This window comes from Herpailurus yagouaroundi, unplaced genomic scaffold (genome assembly GCF_014898765.1).
Source record: "Herpailurus yagouaroundi ecotype Mexico unplaced genomic scaffold, PumYag 77, whole genome shotgun sequence".
Taxonomy (NCBI): Eukaryota; Metazoa; Chordata; class Mammalia; order Carnivora; family Felidae; genus Herpailurus; species Herpailurus yagouaroundi.
The window spans coordinates 16,035,012-16,051,792 of record NW_024412388.1 but is presented as its reverse complement, the minus strand read 5'-3'; the positions used below and the strand labels follow the sequence as shown (position 1 = coordinate 16,051,792).

Below are 16,781 nucleotides of genomic sequence, written 5' to 3'. Positions count from 1 at the left end.
TTTTATTTTATTTTATTTTATTTTATTTTATTTTATTTTATTTTATTATTTATTTTTTATTTTCTTATTTTATTTTATTTTATTTTATTTTTTTATAGCTTTTTATGAATTCCAGATGTCAAAGGCTGCCTGCATCCTGGTAAGGTCTAGCTCACATCTTAATAGTGTCAAAATAACCGTGTCACTTGCACTTCTCTAAAAAACTTCTCTAAAACAGTCCAATGCTGAGGTGGCAAGAGCCAGCAGGTGCAGTAATCGTATCAAGGATCAACATATTCAGGTTTGCTAAATTGCCAATAACCAATCAGAGCCAAGAGTGTAAACAGCCACACACAAAGAGCACGATTATAAACAGCGTCGGAAGTTGGATAGTGTCCACCCAAAAGTCATGCCCTACCCCCGGATCTCAGAATCTGATTTTATTTGGAAATAAGATCTTGGGGCGCCTGGGTGGCTCAGTACACTAAGCATCTGACTTGGGCTTAGATCATGAGCTCACAGTTCCTGAGTTCGAGCCCTGCATCGGGCTCTGTGCTGACAGCTCAGAACGTGGAGCTGCTTCGGATTCTGTCTCCCTCTCTCTCTGCCCCTCCCCTGCTCACGCTCTGTCTGTCTCTCTCAAAAACTAAACATTAAAAAGAAAAAGGAAATTAGATCTTTCCAGATGTAATTAGTTAAGATGAGATACCGGATTAGGGTGGGCCCTAAACCCAATGGCCAGTATTCATGTAAGAGGAGAAGGCCACACAGAGACATACACAGAGGGAAGATCCTGTGAAGGTGGAGGTGGAGAGTGGCGTTACCGCCACAAGCCAAGGAGCATCAGCGGTTACTTAAAGATGGGAAAGGCAAGGTCGACTTCGGAGACCTGAGGGGGGAGCGTGGCCCTGCAGGGAGCTTGAATTTGGACTTCCAGACTCCAGAACGGTGAATGAGCAAATGTATTGTTTTTAAGACACCCAGTTGGTAGCAATTTATTATAGCATCCTTAGTGGACGAACTACATGCAGAAGCGGAGGTCTCCATTATAAGATTCCTGATCCTGGTGCCCCTTGCTCCCAAAGCAAGAGTACACACTGTCCTTCACTCTCCTAATGCTGGAGGGTCGGTCTCTAGTCAAAGGATCATGCCAGATCCAATCCCCTGTGACGGTCGAGGTAGTGGCCGAGGAGAAAGAGAAGGAACATTTGTACCGAGAAAGTGACCACCACTTACTACCTAGAATTTAAGGCACTGTGGCCTTTTACCCTACCTAGTGTGGTGTCTCTCCCGATTGGATGGGGGCCTCCAGATGTGGGGTGACTCCACTGGGTGGAAGCCAGTGGCGAGGACAGTGAAAGGATTCACCTGAGGTAGAACAAAAGCGATAGAAGTTTATTGGATACACCGGTAAAGGGAGGCGCTGCAGGCAGGATGGCAAAGGAGAGACTCTGGGGCAGTGGAAGGAGGCAGTTTTTAAGGGGGGTGGACAGAGTTGCCTGGGTGGCTCAGTCGGTTAAGGGTCCCCGACTTCGGCTCAGGTTATGATCTCATGGTTCACCGAGTTCGAGCCCTGCTTCAGGCTCTGCGCTGACAGCTTGGAATCTGGAGCCTGCTTTGGATTCTGTCTCTCCCTCTTTCTCAGCCCCTCCCCTGCTCTTACTCTGTCTCTCTCAAAAATAAAACGTTTTAAAAAGGGGGAAGATGAGGAGATATTGAGACATACAGAATTTTCCCTTTTTTGGTAACTGTGCCTGGTTGTAAGTAGCCCATTGGTTGGTTAGGTCCTATAGATATTTTGAGGTGGGTTCCCCGATGGGCCTTGCTGTATTTAGACAGATGGCCACTGTGGGCTCTTTCTACATTCCATTGCTCAAGCCTGTTGACTAAAGGCAGCCTCTACACCCAGAAGGACTATGTGTGGGGGGGGGGGGGGGGGGGGGCTGGTGTATTAATAGGGAGATTTATTCTAAGTGTCTAAGACATTGTATTAGGTAGTCCCTTTTATATTAATTCTATAATAAATATGCTTTTCAGAAGGCTACCTGTGGTCAGATCCCACATTACATTTTAGCCAATGGAGTTCATGTGATACGGTTCACTGAAGGTCTTGTCTCCTCCCTCCACTATACTGGTCAGTGACTAACTCCTGGGTATGCTGATTCACACTGTAGATGTCAAAGGGAGACCCAACACTAGAATGTGACCATATATGTTCAGATCCATAGTGGTGGCAAGGAAGCGTAGTAAAGCACCTTCAGTGTCCACATGAATGGTACTTCGTGGATGAGGCAGCCCTGACCCCACCCATCCTCAGGTGGTGACACATTCCACCCCTTCACTTCCCTTTTTGGTTTGGTGCTTTCCCCTTTCTTCCCAGTCTTGGAAAGATGGTGACATTAAAAATCTGCTTGTGCTTCATGCGTACTTTGTGAGTCTGCCTAGATTTCAGGCTTCTTTCATCTAGGCAAAAGAATCTACTTTTTGTTTGTTTATTTTGAGAGTGAGTGCGTGTGCACGCCCACATGAGCAGGGGAGGAGTGCAGAGAGAGAATCGCAAGCAGGCTCCTAACTGTCAGTGTAGAGTGGACTCGGGGCTCGATTCCATGACCCATGAGATCATGACCTGAGCTGAAATCAAAAGTCAGATGCTCAACCGACTGAGCCACCTAGGTGCCCCAGAAAAAGAATCTACTTTTAACCATACCTCTGGAACGAAAACGATAATCCTTAGTCAGACTGATGCACATTCATTATTTAGCGATTTCTTTTTGCTGTTAAATTTGAGAAAGAGAGATTGAGCGTGAGAGTGGGGGAGAGGGGTGGAGGGAGAAGAGAATCTTAAGCAGGCTCCATGCCTAGTGTGGAGCTGGACGTGGGGCTCGATCCCATGACTCCGGGACTGTGACCTGAGCCGAAAACACCAAGCCAAAAAGAGTTGGCCGCTTAAGTGACTGAGCCTATAGTGTATTTTTTTATTTATTAAAAACGTTTTAAATTTTTATTTGTTTTGAGAGAGAGAGAGAGAGAGAGCGAGAGAGCATGAGCAGGGTAGGGGCAGAGAGAGAGGGAGACACAGAATCCGAAGCAGGCTCCAGGCTCTGAGCTGTCAGCACAGAGCCGGCCGGATGCAGGGTTCAAACCCACGAGCCGTGAGATCATGACCTGAGCCGAAGTCAGATGCTCAACCATCTGGAGCACCCGGGCACCCCAATAAGTTTATTTATTTAAAGGGTGCTTGGTGGCTCCGTCAGTGGTGAAATGAGAAAGTAATTTATTTCTGTGAAGCGGATGTCGGGAAGACTGCAGCCTGGCGTCTCCAAGACAGTCTCCAAAGTGCTGAAAATACTTGTATGTTTATACAAGGAAAATGTGAAACAAGGTTGGTGAGTACAGGCAGGTGGGCTGTGAAGGGCCGATCAGTCATTGCCTTGGGGTCAATCACTCCAGGTCTGGCTGGCTCGGGGCAGTCTTTGTTGCTTGAGGGGTAGTTTGGGCTCACATCAGCGGATGCTTTGCCTGCGGGGTCTTTTGCCTGAGTTGAGAGATAAGCTGGAAAGAATTTAATCAAAAAAGTACAGACTGAGGTCAAAATGGAGGTAGTTGAAGTTCTCTTTCATTACTACTGTAACAAATCACCACACTCAGCAGCTTCAAACAATTTATAATTCTGGAGTTCAGATGTCTGGAGAGGGTTTCACTGAACCGAAATCAAGTTGTGGGCAGAGCTGCGTTCCTTGCAGAGAATCCAGGAGAGAATCCATTCTCCTTGCCTTTCCCAGCGTATAAGGGTGCCTACATTCCCTGGCTTGTGACTCCTTCCACTTTCAAGTCAGCAGGGTAACGTCGTTTCTGGCTCTGACCATTCTGTCTCCCACTTACAAAGACCTTTGTGTTGGGGTGCCTGGGTGGCTCAGTTAAGCGTCCGACTTCGGCTCAGGTCATGATCTCATGGTCTGTGAGTTTGAGCCCCGCATCGGGCTTTGTGCTGACAGCTCAGAGCCTGGAGCCTGCTTCAGATTCTGTGTCTCTCTCTCTCTCTCTCTGCCCCTCCCCTGCTCACGCTCTGTCTCTCTCAAAAAATAAACATTAAAAAAAAAAAAAAAGAAAGACCTTTGTGGTTACATTGGGTCTATTGAGGTAATCCAGGATAATATCCCCATTTTAAAATCTTTAATCAAATCACATCTGCAAAGCTACATCCTTTTGCTACATGAGGTAACATATGCACAAATTTTGAGAATTAGGACATGGACATCTGTTTTACTGTATTTGGGCTTCCATAACAAAAATACCATACTAAAATAAAATAAAAATTAAAAAAAATGCCATAGACTGGGTGGCTTATCAACAACAGAAATATTTTTTAGCAGTTCTAGAAGCTGGGAGGTTCAAGTTCAAAGTGCTCACAGAAGCGGTGTCTGATGAGAACTTAATCTCCTGGTTCATAGAAAGCTGTCTTTTCACTATGTCTTCATGTTGGTGGAAGAGGCAAGGGAGCTTTCTGGGGTCTTTTATGAGAGCACTAATCCTATTCATAAGGGCTCCACTCTCATGACCTAAGCACCCCCAAAGGCCCCACCTCCAAATACCATCACATTGGGCATTAGGATTTAACCTATGAATTTCTGGGAAATGAGAACATTCAGTCTATAGCAATATCTTCGGGGTGGGAGGGTGGGGCATTATTCTGCCTACCCTAGCCCTATAGGTCATGAAAAGTAGTTTAGATTTTATTTAAAATGTGAAATGATGACAAAATGGAGTGACATAACCTAATTTATATTTCTATTTCTTTTTTATTGACCTATATAAAAGAGGGCCCAGGATGAAGGCTGGCAAAACTTCAGCTGTGATGCTGTGATTTATAAAAAGCAATACATATTTGGGGGGCGCCTGGCTGGCTCCATCGGTTAAGCATCCGACTTTGGCTCAGGTCATGATCTTGCGGTTTGTGAGTGCGAACCCCACATCTGTCAGCAGGTTCGTGAGTCCAAACCCCGCATCTGCAGCATGGAGCCCACTGCAGATCCTCTGTCCCTCCTCCCCGCACCCCCAACCCTTACCACTCTGTGCACTTCCCCCGTTCACTCTCGCTTTGTCTCAAAAATAAACGTTAAAAAAATAAATACATACATGTTGGTCTTCCTTCATCCCTCCCAGAGTTCCTAAACTCTTGGAATTTCCTAAGTAATTGGAGTGATAAAGTTGTCTTTTGTTATAACAAGCCCCTTCCAACTACTCTACGCTTTACGTTAATGAGATGACTTTTGGAAAGCCCCTGGGTAATTTAAGAATGGGGGCTAGTTGCCTGGAAAACCAATCATGATTAGAGGGCTGGAACTTTCAGCCTCAATCCCAGCCCCCGAACTCTGGGGGGTAGAGCTTGAGATCAGTCATCAACAGTCGATGATTTAATCAACTCTGGCTGTGTAATGAAGCCTCCATAAAAACCTACAGGACTGGGGTTCAGAGAACTTCCAGGCTGGTGAACAGTGGGGTTGCTGGGAGTGTACGGTGTCCAGAAAAGGCGTGTCCAGAAAGGGCATGAAAGCTCTGCGCCCCCTCTTACATTTCTTGCCCTATGCCCCTCTTCCGTCTGGTTGTTCCTAAGTTACAGCCTTTCCTAATAAACTTCATTAGTAGGCAGAATGTTTTCCTGAGTTCTGTGAGCTGCTCTAGCGAATCAGTCAAACCTGAGGAAGAGGTGATGGGCGCCTCTGACTTGTAGCCAGTTGGTCAGAAACCTGGATTTGCAATTGATGTCTGAAGGAGTGTATGTGTGTGTGCAGTCTTGAAGGACTGAACCCTTAACTTGTGTGATCTGATAATATCTCCAGGTAGATAGTGACAGAACTGAGTTAAATACGTAGGACATCTGGCTGGTGTCACAGAATTGCTGGATGTATGGGAAACCCACACACCTGGTGTCAGTGAAGTGCGACTGTAGTATAGAGGAGACACATAGGAGTAAGTTTTTATTTTAGACGAGCGTTTAGAAAATCCATGGAGCGGGGCGCCTGGGTGGCGCAGTCAGTTGAGCGTCCGACTTCAGCCAGGTCACGATCTCGCGGTCCGTGAGTTCGAGCCCCGCGTCAGGCTCTGGGCTGATGGCTCGGAGCCTGGAGCCTGTTTCCGATTCTGTGTCTCCCTCTCTCTCTGCCCCTCCCCCGTTCATGCTCTGTCTCTCTCTGTCCCAAAAATAAATAAACGTTGAAAAAAAAATTAAAAAAAAAAAAGAAAATCCGTGGAGGAGGAGGAAGAGGAGGAGGAGACAGCAAAGAAGACTGAGAAGGAGCAGTGACTGAGGGAAGTGGACAACCAGGAGCAGATACTGCCTAGAAACCAAGAGGACATTTCAAGATGGTAGGAGCAGTGACTGCAGTGAGCTGAGGGCTGAGAGAAGACTTTTGGGTTTGGTGACATGGGAGCCATGCGAACCTTGATAAGAGCAGCTGTAGGGAAATGAGAAGGTCTCAGGCCAGATTGGAGTTGTCTGAAGAGTGAACAGAAGGTGAGTAAGTCGAGAGAGTACAGACCTTGGCTGTCCACCGCGGTGGCACTCCCCACATGTGGCTAATGAGCACCTGAATAAGGCAAGTTTGAAATGTTTAAAAAAAATTTTTTTTTTTTCTGAAAGAGAAAGGCAGAGCTTGAGCAGGGGAGGGGCTCTGAGAGCCTCTCTTGAGCAGAGAGGGAGACACAGAACCCAAAGCAGGCTCCGGGCTCTGAGCTGTCAGCACAGAGCCCGATGCCACGATTGAACTCAATGAGCAGTGAGATCGTGACCACACACAAAGTCGGAGGCTTAGCCAGCTGAACCCCCGGGCGCCCCGAATGCGGCAAGTTTAAATTGAGATGACCTGCGAGTGTAAAATGCACACAGATTTCCAGAATATAGTGTGAAGAAAAGACGATCGAATATTTCGTTGATATTTTTAAAATATTGATTTCATGTGGAAACGTACCCACTTTGGATATACTAGGTTAATTATATTGTTGAAATTAACTTCACCTGTTTCTTTTTACTTTTTAAAATGTGGCTACTAGAAAATTTTAAATTACCTATATGGCCTGTATTATATTTCTTTTGGAAAGTGCTAGGGATAGATAAATTTTTCGATAATTTTACTAAGGAGCTAAGAAATGGGGAGGAAAATAGATGGGAATTTAACATTGCTGACCATTCCCATCTTCTTGAAACTTTCCTCCCTAAGCTTCTCAGGTACCCAATTCTTCTGATTCTCCTTATATCTAACAATTGTTCCTTCTGGACCTTCTTTCTAGGGTCCTTCCCGTTCCCAAAGCTTATTAGGTGAAGGAGCAAAACTGTACCATGTGGCTGTGCAGAAGAGTGTTCAGGCAAAGGAAACCACAAATGCAAAGGCCCTGAGGCAGAAGTCGGCTTTGGTAGTTGTGCGCAGGGAGTAAGAAGATGGTGTTGCTGGCTCAAAGTTGGGGGAAGGGAGAGTGATAGGAAATGAAGTCTAGGCAGTAAGGTGTAGGGGAGAGGGCCTTTGGAGGAAGACAGGAGACAGGAAGGAGGGAGACAGGAAGTTTTTAGAGGTTTTTAAGCCAGGGAGTGTCCACTCAGTTTACATGCAGACTATAAAGAGACAAGGGTGAAACTTGGAGACCAGTTAGGAAGCTTTTGCAAAAATCCAGGTGGGATCAGGGTGGTGATGGTAACTGTAGGGTGGTTGTATTCTGCATATACTTTGAAGGCACAGTTGACAGGATTTGTTAGCTGTTTTTTTTTTTTTTTTAAGTTTTTATTTAATTATTTTGAGAGAGAGATTGCGCACACATGAGCGGGGAGGTCAGAGAAAGAGGGAGAGAGAGAATCCCAAGCAGTTTCTGCACTGTCACCACAGAGCTGGATGTGGGGCTCAAACTCACAAACCGTATCATGGCCTGAGCCAAGATCAAGAGTCAGACACTTAACCCACTGAGCCACCCGGGCACCCGACTGACAGGATTTGTAAAAGGACTGGATGGGGACGTAAGAGAAGGGTAGGTTAAACCTGCCTCTAAAGCTTCTGAAAGGATAGAGCTGCCATTTGTTGAGATGGCAAAGATTTAGAAGGATATTTGGGGGCAATTGGAAGTAGAATAAGGACAGGTTTTGGACTTGTAAAGTGTATCGCACACTAGAGATGCCAGGTAAGCAGTAGGACATACAAATCTGGCATCATAGGAGTGAGGTCAAGTCTGGAGATACGAATTTGGCAGTCAACACACAGCTGGTATTTAAAGCTACATAAGGAGATCAGATCACCCAGGGAGTAAATGTATTAGAGAAAGGTCCAGGGACAACCTTACGCCACTCAAGCTTACAAGTTAGAGATAAGAGCAAACCAGCAAAGGGCACTAAAAAAGAATGGCCAGTGAATCGTGGGAAAAGCAGGAGAATGTGGTATCCTGCAACTTAAGAAAAGGAAGAGGTTCCAGAGAGAGATTGAATAATAGTTCAGATGCTTTGGATTGGTAGGTCAAAATCAAGTGTGAGCTTCCCAATGGATTTCACAGTGTGACCTTCATATGAGTGGTTTTGGGGGAGATAGAGACAAGAGCTTGATTTGGAATTAATTTAATGGGGATAGGAAAAGGGGAACTGGAGAAAACTATAGACAACTCTTTTCAGTTTTATTATAAAGAGGGAGCAGAAAAATGGGACAGTAGCTTGGGGTGGATGTGGGAGTCAAGAGAGAGTTTGTTAAACTTGGGAGAGATCAAATCACATTTGAATGCTGACGAGAATCATCCAGCATAGAATGAAAAATTAATGGTGCAGGACAATATATCCTGCAAGATTCAGATTCACGTCTGCTGTCTTGACATGTATGTCCCTTATGCATCTGAAACCACTTAAAAAACCAATAAAAATCAAAATGGCTGCACCAATGCTTCAGCAAACCTGGATTTTAAAGTAACCTTTTCCCTCTCTCAGCAAACTTGCCCTCCTCTCTTACCACCCTAAAGACTGGAAGCTGGTAGCACCACACAATGCCTGTCAAAACCAGCCAGTTCCTGTATTTCCCTATAACCCTCCAGCCCCTTCCTCTGGGAGGGCTTACAGGTTTTTTTTTTTAAATATACGTATTAAAAAATTTTTTTTAATGTTTATTTACTTTTGAGAGGGGGAGGGGCAGAGAGAGAGGGAGAGACATAATCCAGAGCAGGCTCCAGGCGCTGAATGGTCAGCACAGAGCCTGACGCGGGGCTTGAACTCATCAACTGTGAGATCATGACCTGAGCTGAGGTTGGACACTTAACTGACTGAGCCACCCAGGTGCCTACACACACACACACACACACACACACACACACACACACACACATTTTAACTGTATTTATTTGTAAGAGAGAGCGAGCACAAGTAGGGGAGGGGAAGAGAGAGTGGGAGAAAGAAAATCTTAAGCAGGCTCCATGCTCAATGCAGACCCTGATGCGGGACTGGATCCCACGACCATGAGACCAGGACCTGAGCCAAAAACAAAGAGTTGAATGCTTAACTGACGGAGCCACCCAGGTGCCCCAGGCTTTCAGGTTTTGAAGGTCAGCCTGCTGCAGCCTCCTTTGCCTGCAAAGCAATAAAGCTATTGTTCCTCCTTACCCCAAACTCTGTCTTCCTGTTATATTTTGGCTCTGAAGCATGGAAGTTGGTTTTCCACCCCACACCTAAAATGCAATACAGTCGACTCTTGAATAACACAGGCTCGGACTGTGTGGGCCCACTTGCACTTTTTCCGATATAGTACAGTACAGTAAATGTATTTTTCTCTTCTTTATGATTTTCTTAGTAACATTTTCTTTAGCTTGCTTTAAGAATACAGTCTATAATACATAAAACATACAAAATGTGTTCATGGACTTATCAATAAGGCTCCTGCTCAACAGCAAGCTATCAGTAGCTAAGTTTTTGGGCAGTCAAGAATTATACCCAGACCTTCCACGCTGCTGGGGGTCAAGGTACAGCACATAGTTCAAGGGTCTACTGTATTTTAAAAATTGAAATCATCTCCCTTCTAAACTTGCTCCTTCTGTAGTCCCTATCTCACTTGGTAGAAACTATTACCCAGGTTTGAAAACTGGCATATAGGGGCACCTGCGTGGCTCAGTCGGTTGAGTGTCCGACTTCGGCTCAGGTCATGATCTCACGGTCCATGAGTTCGAGCCCCATGTCGGGCTCTGTGCTGACAGCTCAGAGCCTGGAGCCTGCTTCGGATTCTGTGTCTCCCTCTCTCTCTGACCCTCCCCCATTCATGCTCTGTCTCTCTCTGTCTCAAAAATAAATAAACATTAAAAAAAATTTTTTTTAATTAAAAAAAAAAGAAAACTGGCATATAGCAGTGACAGCCTGGTGAATAATACAATTTCATCATTTGCTAAGTGAGACAATGGGTGGCACAGGGAGCTGTAAGCACCAAGGAAAGGGCTATGACCCAAACTTGAAGGTCAAATAACAGGTGAATAGACACTGGTTAGACCAACATCATCAAGTTGTAGCAATTCCACATCCTAGGTATCTTTCAAATTTGTCTCCTCAGGCGGTTATATATTATGAAACAGGACAACCTCCATTTTGACCACATTATGTACTTTCTAATTGATTAAGTTCTTTCCAGCTTATCTCCTAATTCTGGCAAAAGACCCTGCAGGCAAAGCACCCCCCCCCCCCCCCCGTGTGAGCCAAAAGCACCCCCTGAAGCAACAAGGACTGCCCTGGGCCAGCCAGACCAGGAGTGATTGAGGAAGACTGACCTGACCTTCGCTGCTTACCTGCTAGTACCTAAAGACCGTAGTCTCTCATTTTCCTTATATAAATGTAAACGTATTTTCAGCCCTTTAGAGAAGGCTTTGAGATGCTAGTCCATGGTCTTCCCCGAGTCGGCCTCACGGAAATAAATTCCTTTCTCGTTTCACCACCACTACTGCCACTCATGCTCTGTCTTTGGATTTTGTCAGTGGCAAGTGGTTGAACCTGGTCTGTTTGGGAGCCCCCGGGCTGTGCTTTTATACCCCACCCCTGGTACAATTACATTGCCCCAGTTTAGGCCTTCATGATCTCTGGCCTGTTATTACTTCAGTAGTCTTCTAAGAGGTTTCTCTACTTTTGACCTTGACTCAAACTGAAAAAGCTATACAAAATGCAAATCTCCAATGTATGCCTCACCAGCTTTAAACATTTCAAGGAATCTCTGGGATAAAGGCAAAGTCGGCCTGCCTCTCAAGGCTTACCTCTAACCTAACCTCCCTCTGTCTCAGAATTTGTTTTCTCACACCAAGAAGTCTCTCTCTTCTGTGCCTTTGCTCCTTAGGGTTCCCTTTGTCTGTAATGGTGCCTTTTTTCTATCCTGGCTAAGTTCTACTGATTTTTTAAGATGTGTTTAGGAATTACCTCTTCTAGTAAGCCTTTTACCAAGTACTGCAAACCTTCCAAGGCTGGGAAGGGGATCTCTGTGTTTCTACCGCTCTCCTCTCACCGCCCCCAACCCCCCCTCCAAGGCCGGGACCACGTCTTATCTTCGTCGTGCTTTCAGCAAATGTTTATCTAATGAATGACTAGCACACTTGAAGCATCAAGTCCAAGGTTACCCAGCTGGTAAACTGCTGAGTCAGAAATTAGCGCTTAGACCCCCGGAGGGCTCTCATTCAAATGTAAAGTCCTCAAAACCTTCCCTCCAATAGTGCCCTTTACAGTTTGCAAAACATTATGATAAGGCTACTCTTTAGATCCTGGGGCAGGACTTGTAAAAAGGAAATGGTTTTAAACCCGGGAGCTAGAGAAGAGCTTCGGAAAAGGACTAAGTCCTCTAAAAGAGAGGACAGCAGTCCGGGGGTCAGCCAGCTGCCAGAAGACCCTCCCAGCCAGAGAAACCCCACCCGAAGCCCACCTCACCCGAAGCCCCCCTCCACCTCGAGGACTACAAATCCCAGCATGCCTCGCATCCAGTGAGTGACAGCACGCTATGCATGCCGGGACATGTAGTCCAGTTCTACTTGAGGAAAGGCCCAGAACATCCCGTGACGTCAGGAGGGCTCGGGAAAGGAGTCGGAACCGGTCCAGGCTCAAGTTTAATCATCCTCTACAGAGCCGACCGTCGTTTTTTTGGTGACCTGGTTTCAGGTCCTACCCCGCAGTCCAGCGGCCCTATGATGTGCGTTGAGTTGCTTCTCGCGTGATTCCTTCAAGGTTAAGGGGAAGTACCAGAGAGCGAGAATAGGCAGCCTTTTGCCCTCGAGGTGCCAGCTTGTTAGGGTAGTGGTTTGCAGGACGCTACCCTGGACAGGTGCTCAGACGCTGCTTCCCCAGCAGCGCCGGTGAGGACGTGGCAACTCTACCTCGAACAGGCTGCTTCCCCTTCCTCCACCCGTCGGGCTAGAGGCGCGGGGTGGCGCAAAGACTGCTGGGAACGCGCATGCGCCCACCGCGGCGGGGAGTATACCTCCAACGTCTGCGGGCGCGAGGGGTGTCGGGTGTCGGCGGCGGCACTTTGCGGCTAGTCGTGCGGGTCGGGCGCGGGCGGGCGCGGCGGCAGTGGCGCGCACAGGTGATTGACTGGCCAGCTGGCTGAGGGATCGCCTGGTCCCCATTGCTGGCAGGTGGCGGAGCCCATTTGGGCGGCGGCAGCGGCAGCAGCAACAGCAGCGACGGCTCGGCTCGGGAGGCGCTCTTCGGGCCAAGGCCATGGCCCCGCGGCTGCAGCTGGAGAAGGCGGCCTGGCGCTGGGCGGAGACGGTGCGGCCCGAGGAGGTGTCGCAGGAGCACATCGAGACCGCGTACCGCATCTGGCTGGAGCCTTGCATCCGCGGCGTGTGCAGGTGAGGCCCGCGCACTGGGCCTTGCGCCCCCGGTTCGGACTTCGGAAAACCGGGCCGGGGGCCGGGGGTCATATTGGGGGAAAGAGGACAGTAGCCAGCTGCGTGCATCTAGCAGGCGCGGAGAGAGGCAAGGTGGAGGCTTCCTCCTTAACGCCGTCTGGGCGACCTGAGTAACGCAGCCTTCCCGGGCTTTGCATGGAGGTGATGCTGCTGGAAGCCCTTTAGAAACGGTTCTAGGTTCTTATCTAGAAGATGGCGGTGGAAATGGTTGAAGGCAGGAGCTGAGAGCTTAGCAAACGTTGTTGGCTGTTGTATCTTGGCCACGGCTCGGCTTTTTCCATTGTAGAAAGGGAACTTCTTGGAAGTGAGTTTCATCACAGTATATCTTTTATTACTGGTGACGCTAAGGCTTGGTCGTCTTAGTATTAGTTTCGGATAGGGCTGATTTAGAGAACCGTATGGGTAGTCTACGTCATCGACACCTTCACCCCCGGTTGACCTACCCTCTCGTTCATCTGTTTTAGCTTTTTCCCCTCCTTTTTTGGGGGGTCGTTTCGACCGTACCACTTTACCAAGTGCGAAGTGTGAGCTGTGTAAGTTCTGTCCTTCACTTCTGCTTAGCCCTTGAATCTTGCCTTTCCTTTTAGTTCGAATTCTTAGGCATTGTTCCTGTCTCTTCTGTTTTTCCACCTTTTAACGCGGGAACTATAGTTTTTGTTCTGGAATGTTGTTGAATTGAGTTGGCCAAACCGGGCATGCTCAGTAGCTTTACTTCAGCAGGCATTTAGTAAAGGCTTTCTGGAGTTTTTAAGCGGCGGGACCCGGAAGGAATGGAAGTCAAGGTCTCACTTTGGAATTTAAGTCTAGGTTGAGAAGTGATTCAGGTTAGGGAGCTTCCATAAGGCTAACGAATAATTCCAAGTTCTAGGGCATCTGGCTTGCAAGGAGGGGACATCTGACTCCCAACAGTAAGCCCTGGAATGACAGAGGCTGTGTATAACAGAATTTATTAAGCTTCAGTTAGTTTCCCAAAATAATTAGATTCTAGAGAAGCAAAAAAACAAAAAACCACCACTCTATCACTGTTAGAATTCTGATTTTAACGCAAATTAGGGAGTAGAAATTGACTGCGATCCTTATAAGGGGAATGTCCTAAGAGTTTTAAGTTGCAGGTAGCCTGGGTGGCTCAGTCCATCAAGTTCCTGAGTTCAAGTCCTGCACCCAGCTCTTTGCTGACAGCTCAGAGCCTGGAGCCTGCTTCTGATTCTGTGTCTGCCTCTCTCTGCCCCTCCCCCACTCGTGCTCGCGCTCTCTCTCTCTCTCTCTCTCTCTCTCTCAAAAACATTAAAAAAGTTCTTTTTAAGTTGCAATTGCAAGGTTTATATCCAAACAGGTGTTTTTTTTTTTTTAAGCATCGAGATATAATTCACATATTGTATGATTCACCTATTTATTTTTTTTTTTAATTTTTTTTTTCAACATTTATTTATTTTTGGGACAGAGAGAGACAGAGCATGAATGGGGGAGGGGCAGAGAGAGAGGGAGACACAGAATCGGAAACAGGCTCCAGGCTCTGAGCCATCAGCCCAGAGCCTGACGCGGGGCTCGAACTCACGGACCGCGAGATCGTGACCTGGCTGAAGTCAGACGCTTAACCGACTGCGTCACCCAGGCGCCCCAGATTCACCTATTTAAAATGTACTATTCAGTGGTTTCTGTATATTCAGGGCTGTTTAGCAATGCCCACAGTCTTGACTTTAGAACATTTTGCCCACCTCCCCACCTAGCCCTTTAGCCATTGGATTGGCACTCAGTCCTCTGTACATCACCCACCACCCAAGTTCCAGGCAACCACCCATCAACTTTTCTGCTTCTAAATTTGCCTGTCTTGGACATGTCATGTGAATAGAACCACAAAATATGTGGACTTTGTGACTGACTCCTTTGACTTAGTGTAGTTTTCAAGGGTCATCACGTTGTAGCATGTGTCAGTATTTCATTTTAAAAAGTGTGCAAAAGACAACAAAATGTATTCTTTTAAAGTATACAGGGGTCCCTGGGTAGCCCAGTTGATTAAGCATTCGGCTCAGGGCATGATCTCACAGTTTGTGATTTTGAGACCAGCATCGGGCTCTCTGCAGCCACCAAGAGCTGGCTTCCGATCCTCTGTTTCCCTCTCTATCTGCCTCTTCCCTCCCACTACCTCCCCACGTGTGCTCTCTTTCAAAAATAAGTAAACATTAAAAAAAAAAAAATAGTATACAATTAAGTTGTACAACCATCACCATTGTCTAGTTCCTGAATCAAAGGGAGGCTTAACTGAATGAGCCACCCAGGAGTCCCCCCGCGTGTCCCCTGCCCCTGCCTTTTTTAGTTTTAATTTTTAAAGTAGGCTCTACCCTCAATGTGGGGCTTGAACTCAAAACCCCAGTGATTGAGTCACGTGCTCTACCTACTGAGCCTGCCAGTTGCCCCCAGCTTTTTCTGTTACCTTAAAAGGAGACTCCATATCCTTTAAACAGTCACTTCCCGTTTCCCCTTCATGCCACCTTCTGGCAACCACTGAACTTCCTGTCTTGTAGGTGTCTCTTCTAAATATTTCATGTAAATGGAATCAGACAATATGTGGCCTTTTTTGGTGTGGCTTTCAGATAGTATGTTTTTCAGTGTCTTCCATGTTGTAGCGTATGTCAGTACGTTATTCCTTTTTGTGGGCTGAATAATATTCCTTTGTTTGGATATATCATGTTGTTTATCCGTCAGTTGATGACCTTAGAAAATTTCCCCCCGACCTTATTGACAAATAATTGACAAATAGAATAACCTGTATTTGAAGTTTACAACGTGATGATTTGATAAACATGGTGGGATGATTACCAAGATCAAGGTAGTTCACACATCCATCACTTCACCTAGCGTAGTTAACTTGATAAACATTTTTGTTCTATCCACTTTTTGGCTGTTAGGAATAGTGCTGCCATGAACATTTGGGTACAGGTTTTTGTTAGAATACGTGCTTTCAGTTCTTTTGAGTGTATACCTAGGAGTGAAATTGCTGGGTCATAGTAATTACGTTTAACTCCCTGAGGAACCGCCACAGTTTTCTACAGCTGCTGTGCTGTTCATTTTACGTTCCCACCAGGAATGTAGGGGGGTTTCAGTTTCTTTCCATGCTTGTCAACACTTGCTGTTTTCTGTTTGTTTTTATGCCATCCTAGTGTGTTTGAAGTGGCATCTGGTACTTTTGGTTTGCATGTTTGTAATGAACAATGAATTGAACATCTTTTTCCATGTTTGTTGGCCATTTTTCTTTTTTTTTGTTACTGAATAATATTCCATTTTATATGTACTACATACTTATATATCCGTTCATCAGCTGACAGACATTTGGGTTTCTACTTTTTGGCTGCTGCCAAGAACGTTTGTGTAGGGTTTTTGTGCAGTTGTATTCTTTTTTCTTGGGTATATATGTAGGAGTGGAATTGCTGGGTCATAAAACCCTGTTTAACATTTTGAGGAGCTGACAAATTATTTTCCAAAGTGGCTGTGGTATTTTACATATTCATGGTTTAGATGAAGATTTCTCCACGTCCTTAACTCTTGTGTTTGGTTGTCTTTTTTTCTTCACAGTCATCCTAGTAGGTATAAATGGTATCCCTGTAGTTTTGATTTGCATTTCCCTGATGACTAAGGTTGAGCTTCTTTTCATGTGCTTCTTGGCCATTCCTGTATCTTTGGAGAAATGTCTATTCGAGTCCTTTGCCCATTTTAAAATTGGGTTATGTATTTTTTTATTATTGAGTTGGAAGAGTTCTTTATTGGATACACATCCCTTATATTGGCAAAAATTTTCTCATTTCTGTGGGTTTTCACATTTTTGATGTTATTTGTAGTGCAAAAGCAATACTGATGCAGTCCAGATCTTTCTCTTTTCTTTTCTTTTCTTTTCTTTTCTTTTCTTTTCTTTTCTTTTCTTT

General features: G+C 45.9%; 1 protein-coding gene across 8 annotated transcripts in view; it reads left to right on the top strand.

Annotated features, from left to right (window-relative positions):
- USP48 (ubiquitin specific peptidase 48) overlaps positions 1-16,781 on the top strand; it is a 113,603-nt gene that overhangs the window by 8,977 nt on the left and 87,845 nt on the right. For 7 of the 8 annotated variants that reach the window (XM_040464249.1, XM_040464242.1, XM_040464232.1 and 4 more), the window contains exon 1: positions 12,499-12,804. The exons of the other annotated variant lie outside the window; for it this stretch is intronic. In XM_040464249.1, coding sequence (XP_040320183.1) covers positions 12,671-12,804 — 134 coding nt within the window. In that variant the 5' untranslated portion in view covers positions 12,499-12,670. Of the gene's footprint in view, positions 1-12,498; positions 12,805-16,781 lie in introns of those variants that run through there. 8 annotated transcript variants of the gene reach the window in all.